The 23,280-nt window shown below is 53.5% G+C and overlaps 3 protein-coding genes across 4 annotated transcripts; all 3 read right to left on the bottom strand.

The window, feature by feature from the left end:
* Positions 1-1,511: 1,511 nt before the first annotated feature.
* On the bottom strand, positions 1,512-4,504 carry Irf2bp1 (interferon regulatory factor 2 binding protein 1). Its single transcript, XM_021218857.2, has one exon. The coding sequence runs from the start codon at positions 3,831-3,833 to the stop codon at positions 2,079-2,081; it is 1,755 nt and encodes a 584-aa protein (XP_021074516.1). The 5' UTR covers positions 3,834-4,504; the 3' UTR covers positions 1,512-2,078.
* A 2,009-nt stretch (positions 4,505-6,513) lies between these two features.
* Positions 6,514-16,771, bottom strand: Mypop (Myb related transcription factor, partner of profilin). Of its 2 annotated transcripts, XM_029532309.1 has the most exons (3): positions 16,704-16,771; positions 15,440-16,228; positions 6,514-7,625 (listed from the first exon to the last, which is right to left on the bottom strand). In XM_029532309.1, exons 2-3 carry the CDS (start codon positions 15,948-15,950, stop codon positions 6,955-6,957), a joined length of 1,182 nt encoding a protein of 393 aa, XP_029388169.1. In that variant the 5' UTR covers positions 15,951-16,228; positions 16,704-16,771; the 3' UTR covers positions 6,514-6,954. The 2 variants fall into 2 exon arrangements, with proteins under 2 accessions (XP_029388169.1, XP_021075040.1); XM_021219381.2 differs by lacking the exon at positions 16,704-16,771 and having other exon boundaries at positions 15,440-16,687.
* A 3,310-nt stretch (positions 16,772-20,081) lies between these two features.
* On the bottom strand, positions 20,082-20,492 carry Nanos2 (nanos C2HC-type zinc finger 2). The gene has a single exon (XM_021218605.1). It carries the CDS (start codon positions 20,490-20,492, stop codon positions 20,082-20,084), a length of 411 nt encoding a protein of 136 aa, XP_021074264.1.
* Between the last annotated feature and the right edge of the window lie 2,788 nt (positions 20,493-23,280).

Genomic DNA, 23,280 nt, shown 5'->3' with positions numbered 1-23,280 from the left:
AGAGAACCCACATGGCAGGGGATCTGACTTCACCACACAGACACACATGTAGGTAAAACAGCACTGGACATAGGATTTTAAAAAGGCTTTTGTGGGATTGGGGAACCCACAGCCTGCCTGATGCTTAGGCAGGGGCTCTACCACTGAGCCACACCCCCAGCTCTTTACTGGCAGACGTTAGGCAAACCCTCTGCCACCGAGTCACACACTTGTGCCTTCACTGAGCCACACCCCCCAGCCCTCTTGCTCCCCTCTTCAGTACTTCTGTGGTTTCCAACATCTTTCAGGATGTCTCTACAGCATATCCCTTAGTCTTTCTGCCTACTCTCTGATCCCCAAATCCTTCCACCTGGGCACTGGGGGAAGGGGAACTGACCCAGTCCCCCCCCAACACCCACACAGGTCAGGCTGTCTGTTCAGTTAATAGTTAACCCAACCTCTATCTAAAATACACAGCAGCCAGGCTGGGGGTGACTCCCCTGCCCCCCGCCCCCACCTACCAGCTGCTCTTAAAGAACCAGGTGTCTTCCACAGCTGTGAGCCCTCCCTGGAGCACGGTGCCCAGGTGTGAAGAGGCCTCTATTCCTGGGGGACGGGGAGAGAGGGTGCTTGGGTCTGCAGCCCTGGATCAAACAGGGAGTCCTCTGAGGGAGGGGTGCTCTCCAGCACCACCCCTGCTCCTGTTTATCACCTGGTGTATTTAATCAGGTATAGTTTTCCCAGCCCTGCCCTGAGCCTGGGCTGGTGGTGCCGGGGTGAGCAAGCATGTGCTCCCACTGGGGTGGGGGAAACATTACTCAGGATGCTGCAGATAGCTGGGGCCATGCCCGTCTTCGGGTAAATGAGGGGCACAAGGTAGTGAGGGGACACCTGGGAAGGACATCAGGAACACCCTTGGGTCGCTGGTCCTCCCTGAACACTGGCTTACCATTGTATCCCTTCCAGAAATCTCCAGGTCAGGGTCTCAAGTGAGGGCCAGGACGTGACTGCTGGGGCCGCCCCCTCCTTTTAACCCCTGTTTTGCCTTAGTCTGCCTAGGCCCCAGACCCCGCCCCCATGACGCCAGCGAGCAGGAAATCCTGGTTAATGATCAGTCACCCAGGACAGGTGCGGGACAAGGCCGCACACACATCAGAGGCAGCCGCGGTGGGCGGGAGCCTTTTACTTAGCTCCTAAGTGTTTTAAGGTGATAGCCACTGTCTTCAGATGACTGGGCGTGAGCCCAGCTCAGGTTTCTCAGGTGTGTCCATCTCTCGGGCACTATTTGAAGCAAGAAGGTGTCATCCTGCTTCCATAGACATTCACCCAGGAAGGTTCAACTTACTCTCTCCATGGACAGTGCCCCTAGAAATATCTTCAAGTAAACGACCTCTGGAAAGCCTCCCGCTTCCCTCCTCTGCTGTCTCTGCAGTCAGAGGGCCAGTTGTAGTGCAAACCTATTCTCAAGTTTGTTTGTGATCGCCGTGCACGAACCCTGTCAGGATCTCAGTACCATCGTCTGCAAAACCGACCTCGACTACACCTTTAATAGAGCACAGCAAACGCACACTACTACAAACAGCAGCCCTGGACAAACGGCGCCACCTAGTGGTCACAACGCAGACGTCCTCTCGCGCGCAGGATAAGTCCAATCCCGAAGGGGGCGCAGCATCTCATAAAACTAAAGGGACCATGAAGAAGGGGGAAAAAGAACAACCCATCTCTCAGTTTATTGAAGGAGGAAAAGGGTGGGGAAGGGGGGACAATAAAATGCTTTTGCTTCGTTTATAAAGAGCGAGTTCTCAGGAGGTCCCTTCTCAAGGACAAGCGGGGTACCTCTCACCCAACTACCAACAGCAGGAAAGCCAAGCCAAGAAAGGAAAAAGGAGGGGCCCAGGAACCCCAAACACCGGCTCTGACAGGAGCCACAAGCTCTCTCCCCCCACCCACAATGTATCTACCCCAGGGGACCCATCTGGGCAGAGGAAAGGGTATATACATAGGTTAGGGTGGTACTGGGTTGGGTGGGGTAGGGAATAATTTATCCGCAGATGCGGTGATGGTTAAAGGGGAGGGGAAAGAAGCCTGGCAGTGGCAGCCTAGGGGTCCCTTTCTTTCTTGACCTTGATGTCACCAGCAAGAATAGTAGCGATCTCACCCTGCATGAAGGCCCAGGGGACAGAGGAACCCACCAGTGGACATTTGTCTCCACTGGGGCAGTACACCTCTCCGGCTGGGCCCTGTGCCTTGATAAACTCTCGGGAGCAAGGAAAGCAGAACTTGTGTCCAGGTACCGAGGGACACTGCACGAAGTGGGTGTCTTCCAGCCTTTCTCTGCACAGGGTACAGCACAAGGGGGCTCCAGGGGTCGCCCCTGTGCCGCTACCACCCCCGCTGACAGCTTCAGCCCCGGCAGTGGGACTGACTTCTGCCTCTCCATTGCGTGCCACCAGACGATGCTGGGCTGGTGGTTGGGTCGTGGAGGAAGCGGCAGGGCTAGCACCCCCTGCGCGGACAGAGCCTCCACCCCCACCAGGGTCCTTGGGTGAGTGGCCCAGAGCCTCGGCCACATTCTTGAGGGCAGCAATAGGTGAGGGCACACCAGGGGTCTCTGTAGAGTATGGACCGCCTGGTGCCACCCAGTGCCGCTGTTGCTGCTCCTCCGTGGTCATCTTCCCAGCTGTCTCGCCCTCGGGCTCAGGGGATGCTTTGCGACGACGTGGGGTGGGCGCCAGGTTCCGGGATGGGGCTCTTGGAGGTGGGCCACACAGAGCAGCAGGGGCCGGTTCTGGGTACTGCTGGGGCAGGGCCTCCGCGGGAGCAGGCTCTCGGAAGCTGCGGACCCCATCCGTAAGCAGCTCTCCTAACTGGCGCCATTCCCCTGAGCCGTGGCGGCGTTCATACTCGAGGTACTTGAAGCCCGATGAGGCCAGGGCCTTCCCTGGCTCTCGAAGAGCATCATGAAACATCTGGCGAGCCACTGCAAGGACCCCCGCGTACACATTGCCAGAACCACAGGGGTATTCGGTGAAGAGCTTCAGCTCGAACTCATAGCCCGGAGGGCGGGCAGTGGCATCAAAGGCGAACACCCGTCCCACCAGCCCGTGGTCCTTCTTGAATCGGACATTGAAAGGGGCACAGGCGGACAGCGCCAGTAGCTGTTCCCTTACAGCCTTGGGACGCCCATGCCACTCCTCCGCCCGGCCCCGCATGGCCTCGTTCAATTCTGCCAAACAGTCCGCATTCCTCTGCTGCTTCTCCTTCTCGAAATCGGAGCCGAAAAGTGGACGAGCGGGGCTTAAGCCAGGTGCCAGCGTTAGAGCTCGGCCTCCGAGGCCAGACACTGCAGCTGCCAGCAGCCCGGGGGGCATCAAGCTGGGGATGGAGCCAAGCAAAGCCCTGCGTGCCCCTTCCGCCACGGCCTCCTCGCGGCCCAGCCCGTTGGCCAAGCGGGACCCCAGGGTGTATTCCAAAGCCGGCGAAGGCAGCGCCAGGCGGCTGGATGAAGTAGCCCTGTCATAGCGGTCCGGGCCTGAGACGCTACCTCCGGTCCCCGATGGCTGCGCCTGGGCCTGCGGGGGTGGCAACTGGGAGCCCTGGGAGCCCGTGGAGGCTAGGTCCTTGGAGGTCGGGTGCTTGAGAGCCGGGGGTCCGGGCGAGCGGCCCTCGGGGAGCACGTGGCTGCGCTTGAGCTGGCGGGCGGCGTCGATGAGCAGCTCGATGCGGTCCGCGCCCTCGAAATTCACGCACCCGCGGCACACAGCCTCGCTGAAGTCCCACACCATGGCCCACGGCATCTTGGGCAGGTCGCACAGGTAGCACCACTGGCGGCGGGACGCTTGCACGGACGCCATGGCGCCCCCCGGAACGCCGCCCGGTGCCCCCGCTGTGCCCCCGCCGCCCACGATCGCTCCGCTGTGCCCGGGGACGGGCGCGCGAGCCGCTCAATCCAGCCTCGAGCTCGGCCTCCCCGCCGGATTCAGGCCCGGCCCCCCTTCCCCGCCCCCTGGGCCCTCAGCCTTTTTTTTTTTTTTTTTTTTTCCCTCTCTCTCACTCCCGCCTCCGGTGGAAAAGGCAAGCCACGAGCACGCACGTCGGCGCCCCCGTCCGGTTCGCGCCGTGAGCCGAGATGCACAGCTCCAGCTCCTCGATGGGCCTCGGGCGCCGCCGCCCCAGGCTCCCGCCGCTCGCTCCGCTCGCGCCGCCGACGCCGCTGCAACGGCCGCCGTCGCCTCCACCTCCTTCTTCTGCCCCAGAGGCCGCTTCGCAGGGAAAGTTACATAACGCGCGGGCAAAGCCTTCTGGGAAATGTAGTCCCGTCGGGGCTGCTTCTTAAAGGGGACTGGGCAGAAAGCAGTGGCGGGAAGAGGGCGCGCGCTGGTCTGAGTGCTTAATTCTCACTGTGCCTCGCTAGGAAGCCGGGGTTCGCACACAGGGTCCAGGGAGTGGGTAATGGTTTCATAAATGCTCGGGGTGGACAAGTTGCTGGGGATGCAATTTCCCCTCTTCTTTCTCCCCCCTCTTTCTTAAGACTTTGATTTATTCTTTAGCTCAGGTTGGCCTAGAAGGCTAGCCGAGGCTGGCCTCAAACTTGCTGCAATCTCCCTGCTTCAGCCTCCTTGTGGGTTGACAGGCCCGAGACCATACCCAGAACCCGGAAAGCAGTTTCGGCTTTGATTTGCTGAGCAGTTCTAGAAGACTCTTGCCCTCTCTTAGAATCCCGCCCCTTCAAGAAGGGGCCAATAACCGGTTAGGAAGGCAGCAGCTTTTGGGGAATTGGGGCGGAGATGCTCTGATTGGACGGTTTCAAGGGGATGGTTTCAGGCAACTCTTGGAAAGTGGTTGTCTACATAGCAGTTTGTTCTCCCCCAGTGTCATAGGTACTAGCCTCAAGGGCGGCCCAGAGGCTCAGGCTGAGAAGACTGTAGGCTTCCGAGCCTGGTGCCTGCCTTAGTTTCCTCATCTGCTATAGAACGTTCGCTGAGCCTGCCAATTCTGCTCCAGCTGTGCACGCATTTGGCTTCTAAAGGGTTACACAGTTGGTTTCTCGGTACACCCCCAATTTCACTACAATTCCCAAAATGCTCTGCGAGATGGACGCACTGACGTACTTCCTCTGCTTGGAAGATGGGGTGGGGGGAAGCCTTCTCGATTCTTGCCCCCCCCTTTGCTAGCAGGGAATTTCGCCCTCTCCCCCCACCCCCTCACCGCTGGGGGTTGTTAGTCATATTTAGAATGAGGAAGCCAAGAGGAGATTGCTGGGAAGGGCAACCCCAAACCTCAAGTGCTTAATGGTCTGGGGGGCCCAATCTGGCTGTGGGCACCCCATGTTTTTTTGTGGGGTGGGGCGCGAGGAGAAGCGATGTATGTCTCCAGGTCCTAGCTCACATCAGCCCTTTCCCTTTCACTTGGCCTGGGTCCCCGCTGGTGTTCTCAATTTTTTTTCCCCCCTGAATGTCTTCTTTGCATCCTTCCAGGTTTACATTTAGTGGAGGCTTGGCGGTTTTCTCACCCCCACCCCACAGTAGTCACAGCAGCCCTGGCTTTCTATTTCAGCGTTACAATTTTACCTACCACCTGCATCACTATTTTAACACTTCTCCCTTAAACAAATTGCCTATTTTTGTCGTTTCCTGGGAGATACTATGTTCACAACCATCGGTTTCCTGTACTACTGTTTATTTACTTTCTCCTGCTTATACGTGGGGCTGGGATGGAATCCAGGGCCTTATGCTAAGAGCTCTACTGCTGAGCTGTACTGCCAGCCTGTATTTTGTATTTTGAAACTGGGCCTTACTAAGTGGCCCAGGCTGGCTGGCCTGAGGCTCTGGATCCTCCCCTCCTTCCTTAACCTCCTGGGGCTGAGATTTCAAAAATACATTAACCATGCCTGGCTTTATTTACTTAATTTTTTCTTTTCCTAAAGACTGGCCTCTGAAGCGCAGGTTAGCCTTGAACTCACAGCAAGCCTCTCCAGTACAGGCATCCGCAGGTGTGAGCCACGATCCCTTGCTAAGAGCTCTAAGGCTGTAAAAGCCTATTTCTTTTTGACCCTCGGGCTGCTTCTCCGTCCTTGCCTGAGTTAACTACCCAACTGCTTTATTGAACTGCTCTCTTAACAGTCCTAGATAAACTCCAATTAAATCTGGTTTGTAACATTCTTTGGAGACTTTGTTTTACAACCTTCAGTGTGTGCTTCTGCACCAGGCAGGGTTAGTTAGTTAAGGCTTTTAGAGGGGCAATCACCTGCCTCAGGTTCAGGAGGCAGGTCCTCTGGGGCGGGGTGGAACAGTCCCTCAGTGCCGGACTCCCAGGTCCTGTCTCAGAGCCTCAAGTTAATTGTATGAAAATAAGTTTATTGACATCTTGTCAGCACTGAGGAGAAAGGGGGGGAGGGGCTGAGCTCCGCAGGTCAGACACACCTCGCAGCAATGAGAGGCTGAGGACCCAACCTATACCTCCCTCCCGCAGTCAGAATTCTGCCTCCTCCTCCTCCTCCTCCTCCTCCTCCTCCTCCTCCTCCTCGGAGTCCTCTGCCTTCTACATTCTGATTTGTCTAGCAACTCCCAACCCTTCCTTCCAAAGAAGTCTGGGTTGGGGGAGTAGGGAGGTCCCCACACGTTGCTTCTCTTTTAAGTCATGAACAGCAACTATTAGGCAAAGGAGCATGTCGCAGAGCCAGGAGGTCCCTCTCCCACCCCACAAAGGGCAATATAGTAACATAAAATTGATGGCTTAGAAGTTGGGGTTACAGGAGGCAGTCAGGCGGACACCACTGTACCAGAGAAAGGGGCTGAGGGAGTCCACCCGGGGACTCGCCCAGAGAATCAGGCACTAACTAGCACAGGAAGTGGGGTGCTCACTCCCCTAGAGCAGGAAGCCAGGGTGCAGCTAGGATAGGCAAAGAGCATCTTCCTCCTCGACTGCGCCAAGCAGGGAGAGGGGTTGCAGGCAGGAGCGTGGACAGGGGAGATTTCAGGGAGACTTCCAGCGGCCCCGCCTCTTTCGTGTAGGGAAACCTTTCCTCCTTTTGTGTGGGGGTGAGTCGTGGAGGGGAAGTGGTGGGGCTGGGGGTAGTGGTTTGGGCACCCCTTCCTCGCTCCTGGGGGAGATGATCACTCCCCTAGCTGCCACTACAGCCCCATCCACCACAGCAGCTACAACAGACACGGGCTCTGGGGCGAGCTCCACCTTGGGGGCAGGGGGTGGCAGGACTGGCTTGGGAGGTGGGGGCGGAGGGGGCGGTGGGGGCGGGGGCAGCGGGTCAGCTGGGGTTCCCGGCAAAAGGGGTAACAGGGCACTGAGGGCCTCGCTCAGTTTGGCCAGTCCCTGCCGAAGGGTGCCAGCCAGCTCCCTGATAGCATTGGCAGTCTCCTGCTGAGCCCGCAGGAAGTCCAGGGACTGTTCTGGGGCTGAGGTGGGCCGAGGAGGAGTTGGGCTAGGAGATGAGGGGGCCATTTGGGCCAGCGCCGTGGGTGGTGGTGGAGGGGCAGGGAGCGGTGGAGACAAGGCCAGGCGGGGCAGCTGGACAGGCTGCATGGCTGCAGGGGACGTGGACTCACGCTCCTTGGCTTCCGGGGGATTGCAAGAGGGCCGGGCCCAGGACTCTGGGCTGCTGGAGCCCCCCTTGCTCTGGGCTGATGTATCTGTAAAGACAGGATACATTGGATACATTGGGTAAGTCACAGAGAGTCTGCAAGGCTTCATTTCCTCTTTTGGCTCCCTATCCCCAGTACAATCTCTCAGTCTCTTCCTCCTTCAATGAAACAGGGTCTCTCTAGGTGGTACAGGCTAGCCTGCACCTCCAGATTCTCCCGCTTCCGATTCCTAAGTGCAGGTATTACAGGTGGCACTAGCACGCCTGGCTTGATTTAGGCTTTCCGAGAACAACACCCTTCAGGCTGACACTCTAGTACTTAGGGAGCTAAGGCAGGCAGTTGGAGAAGTTTAAGGCCTATATCCGCTAGATACCCAGATTAAAGGCCAGCTTGGACTACATTAGACTGTATCAGAAAGAAGAAATAAAAACACTTTAAAACTTCTCCCACATCAGAAACACACAGACCAAACACACAGACGCACCAAACGCACACACAAGCTAGGCCACTATTGTGGCTTTTGCTTGACATACTTGTACTCTGGAGGACTGCTTGAGGCTGCAGACCAACCTAGGCTATAATGCAAGAACCGTATCTCAAAAAGGAACACACTCATAATACCACCTAAGTTAGAGCATGTCAGGGAATTAAGTCAGTCTTTGAATGCAGAGGAGTGGATGCATTAGACTGTGCTGGGAGATCCTTTTATGCACTGTGTAAACACTGGTGGTCTATTATTCATCTGCTGATCTCTGTACCAGGCGGGCATCTGATCACAGGTGCGACACCCTGCCTAGTTGCTCATCACCGGTATCCTATTTTGTAAGTTCTCCCTCTCTCACCTTCCTATTGGTTTAAGGAAAAGCTAACGGCTTACAGCAAAGGAGGGGAGAAGAGGCGGGACATCTGGCAGAGATGGGAATTCTGGGACAAAGTCAGGCATGGGAGACTCTGCTAGCCAGACATTGGAGGAAAGAAGCAGGGCCAGGGTGAGAGACTTCGAGGTAACGAGCCACGTGGCAGGATGTAGGCTTTACGTAAGACCAAGTCTCTGGGTCAGTCTTCTAATCTGGGGCAGTCGTAGAAAGTCCTCGTGGTTATGAACGGCGCCCGGTGTAAGGCATGAACCCACCACCCTGAGATTAAGAGTTTTACGTTCTTACCGATTGAGCTAGCTGGACAACTTGGTGGCCAGCTTTAGTGGATAAAAGCCTTACGAGTCTTACAGACCCCATGGTAGCAAGAGGCTCTGTGGGCTCCGTAAAGCTCAGAACCATCTGGACACTCATGGACTCAGTTGGAGTCCATGGAAAGAGGCAGAGTGGCTGGTACACTGGTCCTAACTCTTTTTTTTTTTTTTTTTTTTTTCGAGACAGGGTTTCTCTGTGTAGCCCTGGCTGNCCTGGAACTCACTNTGTAGACCAGGCTGGNCTCGAACTCAGAAATCCNCCTGCCTCTGCCTCCCAAGTGCTGGGATTAAAGGCGTGCACCACCACGCCCAGCCCGAGGGCAGATTTCATTACGGATGGTTGTGAGCCACCATGTGGTTGCTGGGATTTGAACTCAGGACCTTCAGAAGAGCAGTCAGTGCTCTTAACCGCTGAGCCATCTCTCCAGCCCTGGTCCTAACTCTTGCAAGCTCTTTCCAGCCAGGATGGCAGGATTTCCTAGTTCTATCCCAGCCGGCTGGGTTGTCACAATCTGAGGCGTCCTTCACACTCTTGGACGTAAACTGCTGAGAGACCGTGTTCTGGGTGAGCTGAACCTCTCTCCCGAGTTCCAGTGGCTCTTAGGTATCTCTAGGGGGCAGTGTTCACAGCCTGTGCATTGGCTAGATACCTCAAACTCACTACTGAACTGAGTTCCTGACCGTCCACCCTTCACTTCCTCATCCACCCCTGCCTCAGAAGATGGCAGCTCCATCTTCCAGTTGCTGAGGCTGAAATAACTCCATCATCCCTCATTCTTTTCTTATCCTGGAGTTGGACCAAAGATTCATTCAGGTTATGTATGTCTTCTACCATAAGCATATCTACCATTACGTGTACCTTTTCTTAGTAGTATTCTCTCTGTGTGTGCATGCATGTGTATGTATGTGTAGGGAGGGTATGGGCATGCATGTGTATGTGGACTGTCCCAACTTAGTTTTGAACAACTCCTGACCGGGAGTTTGCTGTTCTGGTTTGGCTGCCTGGCCAGTGGGCCCCAGGGGCTTCATGTCTCCACTCTTTCAGTGCTGGGATTTCATCCATGTGAACTACACCGGGCTTTTGAGCCTGGCTGGGTTCTTGGGTTGAATTCAGGACTTCCTACTTGTGTGGCCAGCAGATTACCAACTGAGCTCTCTGCCCCCACCCCAGTTCTATTTCTTTATTTTATTTTTGTTGTTATTGTTTAGAGACAGGGCTTCTCTGTATAATAGAGCCCTGACTGTCCTGGACACTCTTTGTAAACCAGGCTGGCCTCAAACTCACCGAGATCCTCCTCTTGAGAGCTGGGATTAGAAGTGTGCACTATCACTGCCCAACTCAGTCCATGCTCTTAACTGCTGAGCCATCTCTCAAGCCCCCCTGCTTGTTGAGACAGGCATTTGCTAAACTGTCCAGGCTGGCCTTGAACTTGCAACCCTGCTACTTCAGCCTCCTTAGTAGCTGAGATCACAGCCCTGTACCTCCACACCTGGCACTTTTTTTCTTAAGACACTATCCTCAAACAGATGCAATCCCACATACACATAAATACATCCAACACCCCATCTAGGTGCTTCTCACTCCAGCCTCGTCCAGCACACCCTCAGTCCCTTCTCCAGCTTCCTGTGGTTACATTCAAACTCCAGAAAGCCACAATGAAACAGATGACTGTGTGCTGTCTGCTTCCACTTACACCAGGTATCTTGACCAGGATGATCTGTAGAGGCAAACAGTGAGTCAGTGACTGCCTAGGATCATAGGGCAACTGGTGTGGTGTCCGGGGTCCCTGGAGGCTATAGACCTTCCTCCTCAAGGAGAAATGTCTTGGCTGTTATCTAAAGTGGCTGCCAGTCCTTTTCTTGGCTCTGGTTTCAACCCTAAGTGGTTTCTCTGAGAACTCATTTCTCCTGGGCATGCACTCCATGTTTAATTATTCTAGGTGAGCTCTACCAGCTAAGGCGTCATGGTGCTACCTGCTGTTTTCCCAGCCCAGAGATGGGACTCCAGGCCTTATACATAGGCAGGTTGTCCACTGAGCCACGCCCCCAGCCCCTCACTGGGGGATTCTAAGTAGGGGCTCTACCACTGAGCCACACCCCCAGCCCCTCACTGGGGAGTCTAGGTAGGGGCTCTACCACTGAGCCACGCCCCCAGCCCCTCACTGGGGAGTCTAGGCAGGGGCTCTACCACTAAGCTATTGGCCTAGGCCTTTTTTCCATTTTTTTTTTTTTTTTTTTGGTTGTTGTTGTTGTTTTGAGACAGGGTTTCTCTGTACGGCCCTGGCTGTCCTGGAACTCACTTTGTAGACCAGGCTGGCCTCGAACTCAGAAATCCACCTGCCTCTGCCTCCCGAGTGCTGGGATTATAGGTGTACACCACCACGCCTGGCTTTTTTTTTTTTAGTTTTTAAAAAATTATTTGTATTTATGGGAGTTCAGATACACATGCTGTGTTGTGCATCTAGTGGTCACAGGACATCATGTTTCTCTGTACATCATGTCAGTCCTAGTGTTTGACCTCAAATTATCAGGCCTGGGAGCAAGCACCTTTACCCACTAAGCCACATTATAGGCTTTTTTTCCCTCCATTTTGGGGGGAGGGTTTATTTGTTATTGTTTAAGACAGGGTTTCTTTGTAGCCCTGGCTGTCTTGGAACTCTCTCTGTAAACCAGAGCGCAAAGATCCTCCTGCCTTTGCCTCCCAAGTGAAGATTAAAGGTGTTTATCGCCACACTTAGCTTTTTTGGTTGGGTGTCTTTTGTGTTGGGGGGGGGCAGGGTTCTGCTGCCTAGCTCTGGCTGGCCTAGAACTCACTGTGTAGAACAGCCAGCCTCAGGCTTGGGGTGATTCCCCTGTATCTGCCTCCTGAGGGTGGGAATTGTGGCTATGTGCCACTGTGTATGGCTGTCATATCCTTTAAATATGTGTCAGAAATGAGCAATCCTTAGTTCAGTTCCCAGTGCCAGCAAAGACACAAGCCAGCCGCTCCTGTCCTTTGATGAAGGCAACTTCCGCTTTGTAAGTTTTACGCATATTAAGTGGCCAGGTAGGCTGGACGCTGTGGTACAGGCTTTTAGTCTTGGCACTCAAGAGTCAGAGGCAGTGGATCTCTGCAAGTTCAAGGCCAGCCTGGTTTACATAGTGAGTTCCAGGACAGCCAGGGCTACTTAGAGAGACCTTGTGTTTGAGGGGGGAAAAAGCTGGTTAAAGACACTCTTGCAGCAGGGCCTTACCCTGTGGTTCTCTCTAACTGCCACACTCGCGCTCCCCTCAGACAGCCACTAGGCTCAACCTCTAAATTTAAGCTGCAGCTTGAATTCGCCACCTCCAGGAAAGCCTCCCTAACTCTCCTCACTGTACAAAACATTATCACTCTTAACTACTCTGGGCACAGGGGCTCTCTATGCATCCCGGGCTAGCCTCAAACTCAAGAGCTTCTTTCTTCAACCTCATGAGCGCTAAGATTTCAGTGTGAGCCGCCCTTGCCTGGTGCCTCTCAGTAGGCATCGTTTCTCCTGTTAATAGTTATTATCTATATGGCATTATGTGTAGTATGCTATTTGTGGCATGTATCCCCCAATACATCAGCTCCCTAAGGGGAAGGAATTGTCTCTTCCTCCAGTGTATCCATCCCCAGGAAGAGGATCTCAATACACATTGATGAAACATTTTAAAACACTTTGTAACAACTTCTAAGTAAGCAAGTTGGAGTTCAGGGGATGAGTCATTGGAAATGTGAGGATCAGAGCTGAAGCCACATATATGATAGGCAGGAATGGCAGCAAGCCATTCAAGCTTCAGACATGCTCTTGTAATTCCAGCCCTGGAAGGCAGAGATGGAAATCCCCATGGCAAGCTGACTGGCGGTGGGGTGGCGGGGTGGAGCCAGATCAGTGAGCTCTGGGTTTGATTGAACGGTCCTGCCTCAAAAGACTTTAAGACAGAGCAGCTCCCAACAACTCTGGACAGCGACTCTGGGCTGCCAGCATGCACGTGCGCGCACGCACACCCACACATGCATGCAAGCCTGCATTCCTATACCATGCACACAACACATGAACATGCAACAAACTTATTGCCCTGGTTTCACAGAAAGAGATCAAATTGAGAATGTAGGTTGGGCTTCTGGCAGTTTCCATGCCTGCTGAGTGAGTTCCAAGCGTAACCGTTGACTACATTCTGTCCTCCCCATTAACTGGACAGTTAATAGGCAACAAGTGCACACACACACAAACACACATTAAGTCAAAGCTTCAGACATGCTCTCTTGCGCCTCTCTTGCTTTCCTGCTCCCGCTCCTTCCCCATTCCCTTCCCCCCTCTTTCTCCACATGCTCATGGCTGGCTTCTACTCCTCTACACTCTCTCTCTCTCTCTCTCTCTCTCTCTCTCTCTCTCTCTGTCTCTCCTCTCTCTCTCCCTTTTTCTGCCTCCACTACTCTCTTGACTCCTTTCCCCATTCCCTGAATAAACTCTATTCTATACTTAAAAAAAAAAAAAATTACAAATAAAAGAACTACTTGGTGGGATCATGCTCATGGCCCCCTTTCTGAGTGCCTCCCCAGAGTATGTCTTTCTTCTCCATGCACTCAGATTTTTTGATACTGGCTCTCACATATCCCAGGCTGGCCCAGTGAGATCCTGATCTTGCCTCTACCATACTAGTGGAATGTACCACCACACAAGGCTCACACACTCTTAAGCCTTTTACCTTCACCCAACACACAACACTGCCTGGCTCCTCCTTACCGCTCTGATCACCTCTTACAGTAATTTTAAAAAGTCTTCCTTGTAATCTTTTGGTTCCAACACCACCTCGAGCAAGAGTCTCCTGCTGTCACACCCTTCCTCCTCCATACTGTGTGTGTCAGCTCCGATACCATCCCCTTCATCCCCTTCCAGGAGCCAGCCCTCTACACACTACACACCCCAAGACTGGGTCATATATATCATCCTTCTGGCTCCCTCAGGCCCTGAGTTCTCCACCCTAGGCCTGTCACCTTGAGTCACTTTTGTTTGTTTAATTTTTTGGTTTTTTTCAAGACGGGGTTTCTCTGTGTGGCCCTGGCCGTCCTGGAACTCACTCTGTAGATCAGGCTGGCCTCGAACTCAGAAATCCGCCTGCCTCTGCCTCCCGAGTGCTGGGATTAAAGGCGTGCGCCACCACTGAGTCCCTCCTTTCTCCAGCAGAGAACTGTGCCAAGGCCTGACTGTGTCAGCACAGGGCCGGCACCCAAGGGAAGACAAGGGATGCTACGGAGGAAATCGCCGCAGCTTAGTGGTGAGAGTGCTGGCCTGGCATGCGGGAAGCCCTGGGTTCTATCCCCAGTGCTGCAAAAACCAGGCATGGTGGAACATTCTTGCAATGCCAACACTAGGGAGGTGGAGGCAGGAGGAGTACAAGTTCAAGGTCATCCTCACTTCCACAGTGAGTTCAAAGCCAGCCTGGGGTACATAATAAGACCCTGTCTCAAAGAAATGCAGAGTGAAGGCTGAAGAGAGGGACGTCTCCACTGCAGCTCTGCCGGCACGACCTTGAGGAAGTCAGCAGACGTCTCCAAGCCTTGGTTTACAGTGGTGGAGCAGTATGGACCGCCCATTGGTGACCATTACTCAAGCTAGCCACACACTCAGAGGCTGGAGCAAGCAGCCTGCCTGGGTCACTTCACCCAGTGTTCAAAGGATCTCTCCGAGGGGAAAACCCACTTTTCATCTCTGTCCAGCAGAAACAGAAGTGAATGTACATGAGTTTACTGAGATGACAATAACATGGCTAACACTCAGACTGGACTCGGCCTGTAGGCGCTGCCTTGCACAGAACTCTCCGTACACCCCAGCGCTCTCTTCATTTACTTTCAGGCCTGGAACAAACTCTAGAGCCCCAGGCACGCTGGTCAAGTGATCTAGCATTATTATTAACCTGCCCTTTCTCCATTGGTTTGCTGCAAGGTCTCCAAAAGACTGACACTGGTACAGAGTGCATACTGTAGCCCAAGGCAGGTACTGCGCTCCCAGATTCTCCCACCTCAGACCTCCACAGTAGCCGGGAGGAAAGACCAGTCCCACCCACCTACTGAAATCGCACCTGGCTGATACCATTCCAGCTGAGTCAGGACACAGTTCCATGTCTACGACTCTGATGGTCACCAAGTGGCTGTAGAACCACCTGACACAATCCACTTACTTTTCTGCTTTTTACATTGTTATTTTTGGAAGGCAGGATCTCAGAGCTCAGATTTGCCTTTAACTCACTATGCACCTAAAGATAATCCAGGTATTGAGACTCAAAATCATGTGCTACCACATAGATCTATGCAGTCAGAATCTGCCCCTGGAACCCCTGAAAGCTGGCAAAGTACTCTACCAGCAGGGCATCCCCAGCCGGCCCTTCCTCACCCTTTTGAGCCAAGCCTCCTGTAGCACAGGCTAGCCTTGAACTCCCGTTGCTTCAGCCTTCCACTCCCAAGCAGGAGAATTACAGGCCTGTTGGCACCACATCTAAGTCTTTTCCTTTCTCTGACCTTAAAGCCCCTGCTCCATAATGGGACTGACAGCCCCGACCTCCTAGTTTCTAGCGAAAATGTGGTGAACACGCCTGACCGATCTGGGCGTGAACTACGGCACTGTAGGCTTCAGGAATGTTTGTAGTTAAAGAAACTGGCTTTGGGACTCACCTGCCCGTCGATCCTGCCTGCGGTCCTCTGACAGCACATACCGTTGTGTACTAGCGGTCGAAGCCTGAGGCTGTGAAGAGGCGGCTGCCGGGGATTCCTCAGCCCCAGGGCCAGCCCCCGGCCCCGCCACACCCGGCCCCAGGATGGCGAAAATAGTCTCCTCCTCCGCAGAGAAGGCGTCCTCGGCGGCGGGCCCCGTCCCCTGCGTGGAATGCGGCACGCGGGCCAGCTTCTCCTTGGTGCGGCGCTTGAAGTCGTTCCAACGCTTCTGAACCTCTTGGCCCGTGCGCTTCCAGCTGGTGATGCCGTTGATCTTGGTGGCGATGCTGTCCCACACTCGCCGCCGCTCGGCCACGCTCACCCGACGGCTCTGCGCGCCGTAGAGCTGAGGATAGTGGGCGCGCACCTCTCGGATCAGGATCTGGTTCTCCTCGAAGGAGAAGCGCGGCTTGCGGAGTCGGGTGGTCTCCTCCGCTTCGCCCGGCGCCGCCGCCGCGGTCGCCGAGGCCATGGCGCCCCCAGACGCCACCGATCGGCTGCCTGGCGCATGGGGGGCGCCGGCTCTGCGGGCAAAGGGCGAACAGCGCTGGCGGTGGCTCGGTGTCCCCGTGTCGCCCCGACACGGGCTCCTCTGGTCCCCTGTGCAAAAGTGGTGATGGGAGCGGCGAGGTGCTGAGTGCAATCAGAGGTGCTTCCTCATAGGTGACACCCGCCCAGTGCCCATCTTGTGCTTCACGCGGCCGCTAGTGCCTCGCGGAGGAGTTGATGGGTACTGGGGGGACGGACGGTCTGGAAGGATGGAGGGAAATGAGCAAAAGTGGAAGGGAAAAGGGTGCCACCGCAGGAGTTAGAGGAGAACGGGGGCGCAGCAGAACAGGACAGGGCAAGAGTAACGGGGATACCCAGGGGGTCGAACATGCACGATGCTGGGAAGTGATGCCAACTGGGCAATGCAGCAGACGGGGCATCCAGATCAGAGGGGAGCGCTGGGGGCTCCCAGGGCAGTGGGTGTCAGTTGTAGGGTCCCTGAGAGAGGATGTCCAATAATGAAGATGAAATGGAACCTTCTAGTTAAGACGGCAAAATATTTAAGCTGAGGGTCTGCAGGGATTAGGGGGTTGCCGGGATTGCCGGAAAAGAAGGGGAGTTGTGGAGATAACGGGGGTCCGAGATAAGAGGGAGGACCCCCGAGGCTTTTTTGGACTCCAGAAAGAGTGATGGAGCACAGAGGATAGGGACCCCAGTTGGGCCACGGGTCACTCACCGTGCCGCCGCAGCCCCTGCCTGCCGGTGGGTCAGGGCTTCGGCTTCTGCGGCCTCTTCCCTCCCCCCCTACCTCTCCCTCCCCCTCTGGGCCCCGCCCCCAGTAGCATTGAGAGCCAAAGCGCACGCGCGCCGGGCGAACGCGGTCTCCAGACACCCTGACAGAGCTGCGTTCCCTGAACCTTGCCTCCCAGCACGGCGCAAGCGCAGAACTTCCGTCGCCTTGCTTTACCAGAAGGACACAGCTGCGCAGCCGCACATTTAGCGCTGAAGTAGGGTCCCTGGGCTCTGGTGCCCAATTGCGCATGTGCACACCTACAGCGCGCATGCGTGTCACTGGCAACTTGCCCGCGATGGTACCCAGGACTAAATCCCAGTGCAGGCGCAGCAGAGAGAGATGCTGAAAAGAGCGCTAGGACCAAGCGGAGTTTCTTCCCTTTGAGAAGTCCTCTAGCCTATGAAGCAAAGTCTTTTATTTTGAGAAAGGGGAGGAGAAGAGCTTCATTTCCATGACAACTGCGTGGGTGGGGGCTGGGGGCGTTAGGAAACCTCCTTGCCCACGCCCAATCCCTCCTCTGCGCAGGACCACTCGGAAACTACCTCCTACGGATTGAGGCGGGGCACCAGGGAGATATTCCCCGCCCATGCAGAGGCGGTAACCATAGTAACCCAGCAACCTCCCAATGGTGCCTGGGAGGCCCCCTGTCCACAATTTGACGTCATGGCTCGGAGAGGGAGTTCAAAGGCAGGAATTTCTTGAAGGGTGGGGATAGCGATCCTAGCCAGGGCCCATTTTAATCAAAAGCGCAGAGCAGGAGTGACTCGAGAGCACCGCTTGAATGAACTCGATGGCAGGATGGCTAAGTGACTGAGTTCAGTCTTGTGAAAAATTTCAGTGCCCTCAGTTTCAAGGTCATTGGGTAAACGGCGCTTCCTTCATCCTTCCGCCAGTTACATATGAGCGCTCACATATCCATATAAAAGGCAAATTGTGTTCACTACCAAAAAATTGTTTCTGAAGGCATCTTACTAAGTCTCCCAGGCTGGCATTGAACATGCAGCAATATCTCTGCAGCCACCAGCGAGGCTAGAACAAAGACGACAAGATATGTGCGGACATCACACATAAGGAAAAGATGACATCTGTATTAAGACCCTAAGCAGAGAGGGCGGGCTGGAGCTCAGGGATCTCTCCCGGGAACGCCAGAGTTAGAATAGGCTCATAACCATCCTTAGCTCCAGCACTGGTGCCCTCTGCTGGCACCAGGCGTGGACGTGGTGGACAAACATACAAGCAGGCAAAACACATAAAAGGGAGAAAAATTCTGGTGTGTGTGTGTGTGTGTGTGTGTGTGTGTGTGTGTGTGATTGGTTCGTTTTTCTTTTCGAGATACGGTTTTTTTTGTTTTGTTTTTTTGTTTTTGTTTTTGTTTGTAACCTTGAACTAGCGCTGTGGATGAGGCTAACCCTGAACTCACGGAGATCGGCCTGCCTCAAGAGTTTGAGGACTGATTAAAGGCCAGCCACATTGCCACCAGCCTAAGATTGGGTTTTAATTATGTATATACATGTGGGTCGAGAGAATCTTGCAGCTGGCTCCACCTGCTTCTGACTCTGGAGTGCTGGGATTAAAGTAAGGCAGGGGTGCCGTTACTCCCTGATGCTGGCTTATACTATTTTTCCCCCAGCAGTTTTGTGATAGGGAGGCCAAAGTTTAAACTCTATCAAAACTCAGACCTAGTAGTTCCTAGTCTCACAAGATGGAAGGGGAACCCCTGGGCGACCAGAGCTATAGAGCCCTAGATTCAATCTCCATCGAAAAGGAGAAGGGAGGGGAGGGAGGGACTCAAGGGACTGTTGAGATGGCCCAATGTGTGAAAGGCATTTTGCCACTAAGCTTGAGACCTGAGTTCACTCCCCACTTGGTAGAAAGTGAATGCCCTTGAATTATTTGACTACTGTCTGGATGTTGTACCCCCTCCCTCCAGCCCCCTCCCTCTTTTTAAGATAAGGTTTCTCTGTGTATCCCTGACAGTCCTGCAACTCTGTAGACCAGGCTGGCCTCGAAATGATAAGAGAGATCCACCTGTCTCTGCCTCCCAAACGCTAGGATTAAAGGCATACACCCACAACCTGCCTTTCCACACTTTTTTTTTTTTTTTTTACTATTTTTAATTTAAAAAGTGTCTTGGTGGAGGCTGAGAATTATTTGAGAACCTGTTCCCAGTCAGACGACCTGTGTTGGAAGACATACAAGGTAGGCCTGGGCGGCAGTTCGGACCCCTTCCTGCCCCTCTTATGGTTCCCAGGGTTTTAGGCAGCCCTTCAGTTCCCTCTTATGCTTCTCTCTCCCAGCACCCAAAGGCACCAGCCCACCAACTTGGCCAACCGAATTCAAAGACAGTAGACTAGCAACGCTTTATTCAGCAACAGACACCCCTCCTCCCCCTCATCCCATTTCCAGGCCCACCTCCTAAATAGCATGAAACCCAACTGGCATTCTTCTGACCCTAAAATTAAAATATAAGCAGTCATCAGTCCCATGAGGTCTCAGCCTCTTCTCACCATGGGACACACACTGACGTAACAACACACTGAACAATATTGGATGGGTGGAAGAGAGATAATGTCTCTCACCCACCGGGAGACAGGGAACCATCAACGACTGGGGCTGGGGGCAGGAATAGAGTAAACCCCGGTTAGTGATGAAGTGAAATCTGTGGGCTTCCGCTCACCCAAGGCAGTCTGTGAAGTTACAAAGGTCTGGCAGCCTTCCCAGAGGGTTCCAACCATCCTCTAGTCCCTGTAACCTTCCTCTTGTTTCTGATGTGCGTGGGCACGTTCAAGGAACTGAGGAGCTGAACTTGAATGGTCCATAGGGAAATTTGAGTCTGCAGATGCTGAAAAAGGTGAAGATAGATGGATGGTCTCATAGTCAGTACCAACATCCACTTCTTGGCAGTGACGATCAGGATCAGTCTCTGGCACTGTCCCCAGGTTCTGAAGACTGGCCTGTCAGAGCACTCTGACTGGGACTCTATAGGATAGCAAATCCAACCCCCCCCCCCCCGCAAGGGATCTTTATAGAGGAACCGAGAAGTCAAAGTGTCATCAACATAGTGTCATCAACAGGCCCTCACAATCCAAAAGAAGCCACCAAGACTCACACGGTTCATGGAGAAGGGTTCTCACAGTACCAGGAATGTCTGAGACACATAGTCTGGGCTGCCAGCATTTCCCAGTGTTTCAGGATCCTGAAGGCACAGAGAACGTCGAGATGGTGGGACCTCTAGAGGGCTGGGTGAGCAGAACAGAGGGGACTAGGGTCAGAAGCAGGAGGGTGTGGGCTGTGGTGACAGGTACCTCACAGGGCCTTCACTTATCGCTTGGCTCTGCGACCCGCTGAGTTTCGCCCACCACGTCGGTAGAGAGTCTGCTGTCTGCTGTTGAGTGGACAATACTTGAGTGTATGAGCCTGGTCGCCGGTGGCTCCGCAAACAGGACACACATAGTGCCTCAGGATGGGACACACAACCACCCCTTCAGGTGTCTTCAGCTGGTGTGAGGTGTAGACGTGACGAGACTCTCCATTGTGCTTGCAGAAGTTGCATATGGTAGGCAGACGTCCAGGGTAGACCTCCAGGCCCTGCTCACTCTCCTCCTGGGGCCTGGAGTTGGGCTCCTCTGCTACCTCACCCTCCTGTCTTTGCTTCCGGCTCTGAATTATATCCATCACCACCTGGCTCAGGTTAAAGTAGTCTCTCCACATGTCAAAGGGTGGTAGGTCCATGGCACGTAAATGTGGCAGTGGGCACTGGAGAGGGACTGGGGGGGGGGGACGGGTTGTGAGGTCAGAGGGCAGGAGCAGGAGTTTTGTGGAGCAGAGAAGAGGCACACCCCCTTATAAATACTCTCCTAGAGACCATTCTAAGCAAAAGGTGGAGCTTAGACTTAAAGGGCCCACTTCCACTAAAGATTCTTGGCTGGCTCCAATCTCCCAGGGAGATTGGAAGCAGGTTATTCCCAGGTTACCCCTCCTCCAAGGTACTGTGGATTTTCTGGGAGGGACCTTCTAGTCCATGGGCCTCAGTTTGCCCTCCTCTTCACTTTAGGGCTTTGCCTGTGTCTCTTGCTCACCCTTAGACCTTCCCTCCCTCCCTTCCTCCCTCCCTCCCTCTTCTCTTCCCCCTCTTTTCTTTTAATCATCCAGAATTTACGATTTGACTTGTTTTTTTTGTTTTGTTTTGTTTTGTTTTCTGAGACTGGGTTGTCAGTATGTATCGCTGGCTGTCCTGGAACTCACTATGTAGACTGGGCTGGCCTCCAACTCAAAGATTCCACCTGCCTCTGCCTCCCAGGTGCTGGGCTGGAGGGTGTGCACCACCATGTCCATCTTAATTTTTTTTTATTTCATTTATTTACTTAATGGTGGGGTGGGGAAACATGCCGCAGCTTGCACGAGGATTTCCGAGGTCAACTCGGAAGAGGCAGCTCCTTCCCTCAAGTGGATTCCACAGCTCAAGGGCAGGTCATCAGGCTTGGTGCTAGGCACTTTACCAGCTGAGCCACCTCGCTGCCCCATGTGGGTTTTGTTGTTGTTTGATATAGCTTTTTTGTTTTGTTTTTGAAACAGGGTTGCATCTTGTTACATCGCCCATGGCCCTGACTCTCCATCCTTCCATTAAGGGCCTGGGAGGTTGAAGCAGGAAGGTCATGAGTTCTAATCCATCTTAGACTACATAGGCAGACGTATATGAGGGAGAAGCAGACGGATCTCTGTAACTTTGAAATCAGGCTGGTCTGCAAGGTATCAGGATGGTGGGGAGGGGGGTTCTCAAAAAGAAAAAAAAAAACCCAGGATGCTGATTTTTAGTGTTAATATTGTTGGGGAGCTGGTGAGCGCCTCACCCCCCACCGTGCCTGGTGGAGCTTGCATCTGACAGTGGTCACTTTAGTTGGGAGTCTGAGAGCCCCGTAAGGGAAGGCCTACTTGGAAGACTGGGCTATTAGCAGATTCCTGATTCGACCATTTGTCTCTCCAGAAACCCCACCTCTTATTTGTTTTCTTTTGTTTTCATGTCTTACATAGTTACTTAGCTATGGCCGCTCTTCCTCCTAGGTCTGAAGGTGGTCTATTTTTTGGATGTTTGCAATTACTTCTTTAAGCCCACTCTGTAGGTGGTATAGACAGGGGGAAAAAAAAACGGAGGTGAAATTGATGAGACACTGCCCAACCTGGTGTTTACTGTGCAAAGTTATGTTACCCACGCCCTGGCCCTGCAGGGGTCCAGGGCCCTGTTTACTTCTGAGTTTCCTCTTCCATCTGACGCCCCCTGGCTAGAAAACATCGAGGGGCTTCAAACAGGTGGATGGGGTGAGGACTGCAAACCTTCAGAAAGGCAGGCACCAAGGAAAAGTTAGGAGATTTATCCTCACTTTCCAGATGGAGAAACTGAGGCTCATGTTCCACAGAATCATCAAACTACAACTAAAGTTTATTCATTTACTGTAATTAATCCTTTTTTTCAGAGCCTGGGTTTTATTGTGTAGCCCATGCTGGCATTAATTGGTGATCCCCCTGCCTGCCTCCGTCTCTCAAGCTCCTAGATTACAGCTGTATATCACTATATCCAGCTATATGGTTCTTCCACAGGATGGAATGAGAGAACCAACTCCTGAAATTTGACCTCTGACCTCTACAGCACAGTTGCATGTGCCCCATGCCCAAATAAATACATAAATGAGATTTTAAAATTTTGAAAAAGTGTGATTAAGCCAGATTTGGTGGTACACATCAATAATTCCAGGACAAAGAGTGGGGGGGACAAGAGTATCAGGGGTATAGGGTAATCCTCTGCTACTTATGTGAGTTCAAGGACACTCTGGGTTACAGGTGATCCAGTCTCAAATGAGAAAAAAAAAAGTTGAGGGGTGTAACTCCATTGGAGAAAGGCTGCCTAGGACAAGGGAAGCCTAGCAGACTGGCTGTGGTGGTTTGAGTAAGAATGGCCCCCATTGCCTGGTGTATCAGCGCACGCCTTTAATGCCAGCTCTTGGGAGGCAGAGGCAGGCAGATCTCTGAGTTTGAGGCCAGCCTGGTCTACAGAGTAAATTTTGGACAGCCCAGGCTATACAGAGAGACATTGTGTCAGGGGGTGGGGGTGGGGTGGGGTGGGGAAAGTCCCTCAACGGCTATTTGAGTGTTTAGTCTCTATTGATTGCTGTGTAGAGGCCTCCATGTTTAAGATAATGCTTATGTAAGAAAGCGTTTAGCTGGGGGCTTGCTTACAGCTGCAGAGGTTTAGTCTGTTGTTGTCATGGTGGGAAGTGTGGCGGGAGGGCAGGCATGAAGTAGCAGCTGAGAGCTACACCCAGATCTGAAAGGACAGACAGACATTGCTCAGACAGACATTGCTCCGGGCATTGGCTTTTGAAACTCTAGGTGACCCTCAGTGACACACTTCCTCCAACAAGGCCACACCTCCTAATCCTTCTAGGACCATTAGAGAGGCCACTTCCTGGTGAAGAAGCATTCTGATAGATGAGCCTGTGGGGGCCATTCTTTTTTTTTTTTTTTT

The sequence above is a fragment of the Mus pahari genome, chromosome 19, assembly GCF_900095145.1.
Source record: "Mus pahari chromosome 19, PAHARI_EIJ_v1.1, whole genome shotgun sequence".
NCBI lineage: Eukaryota > Metazoa > Chordata > Mammalia > Rodentia > Muridae > Mus > Mus pahari.
Note: the sequence above shows the minus strand (reverse complement) of the source record. Positions and strands in the feature narration are given on the sequence as shown.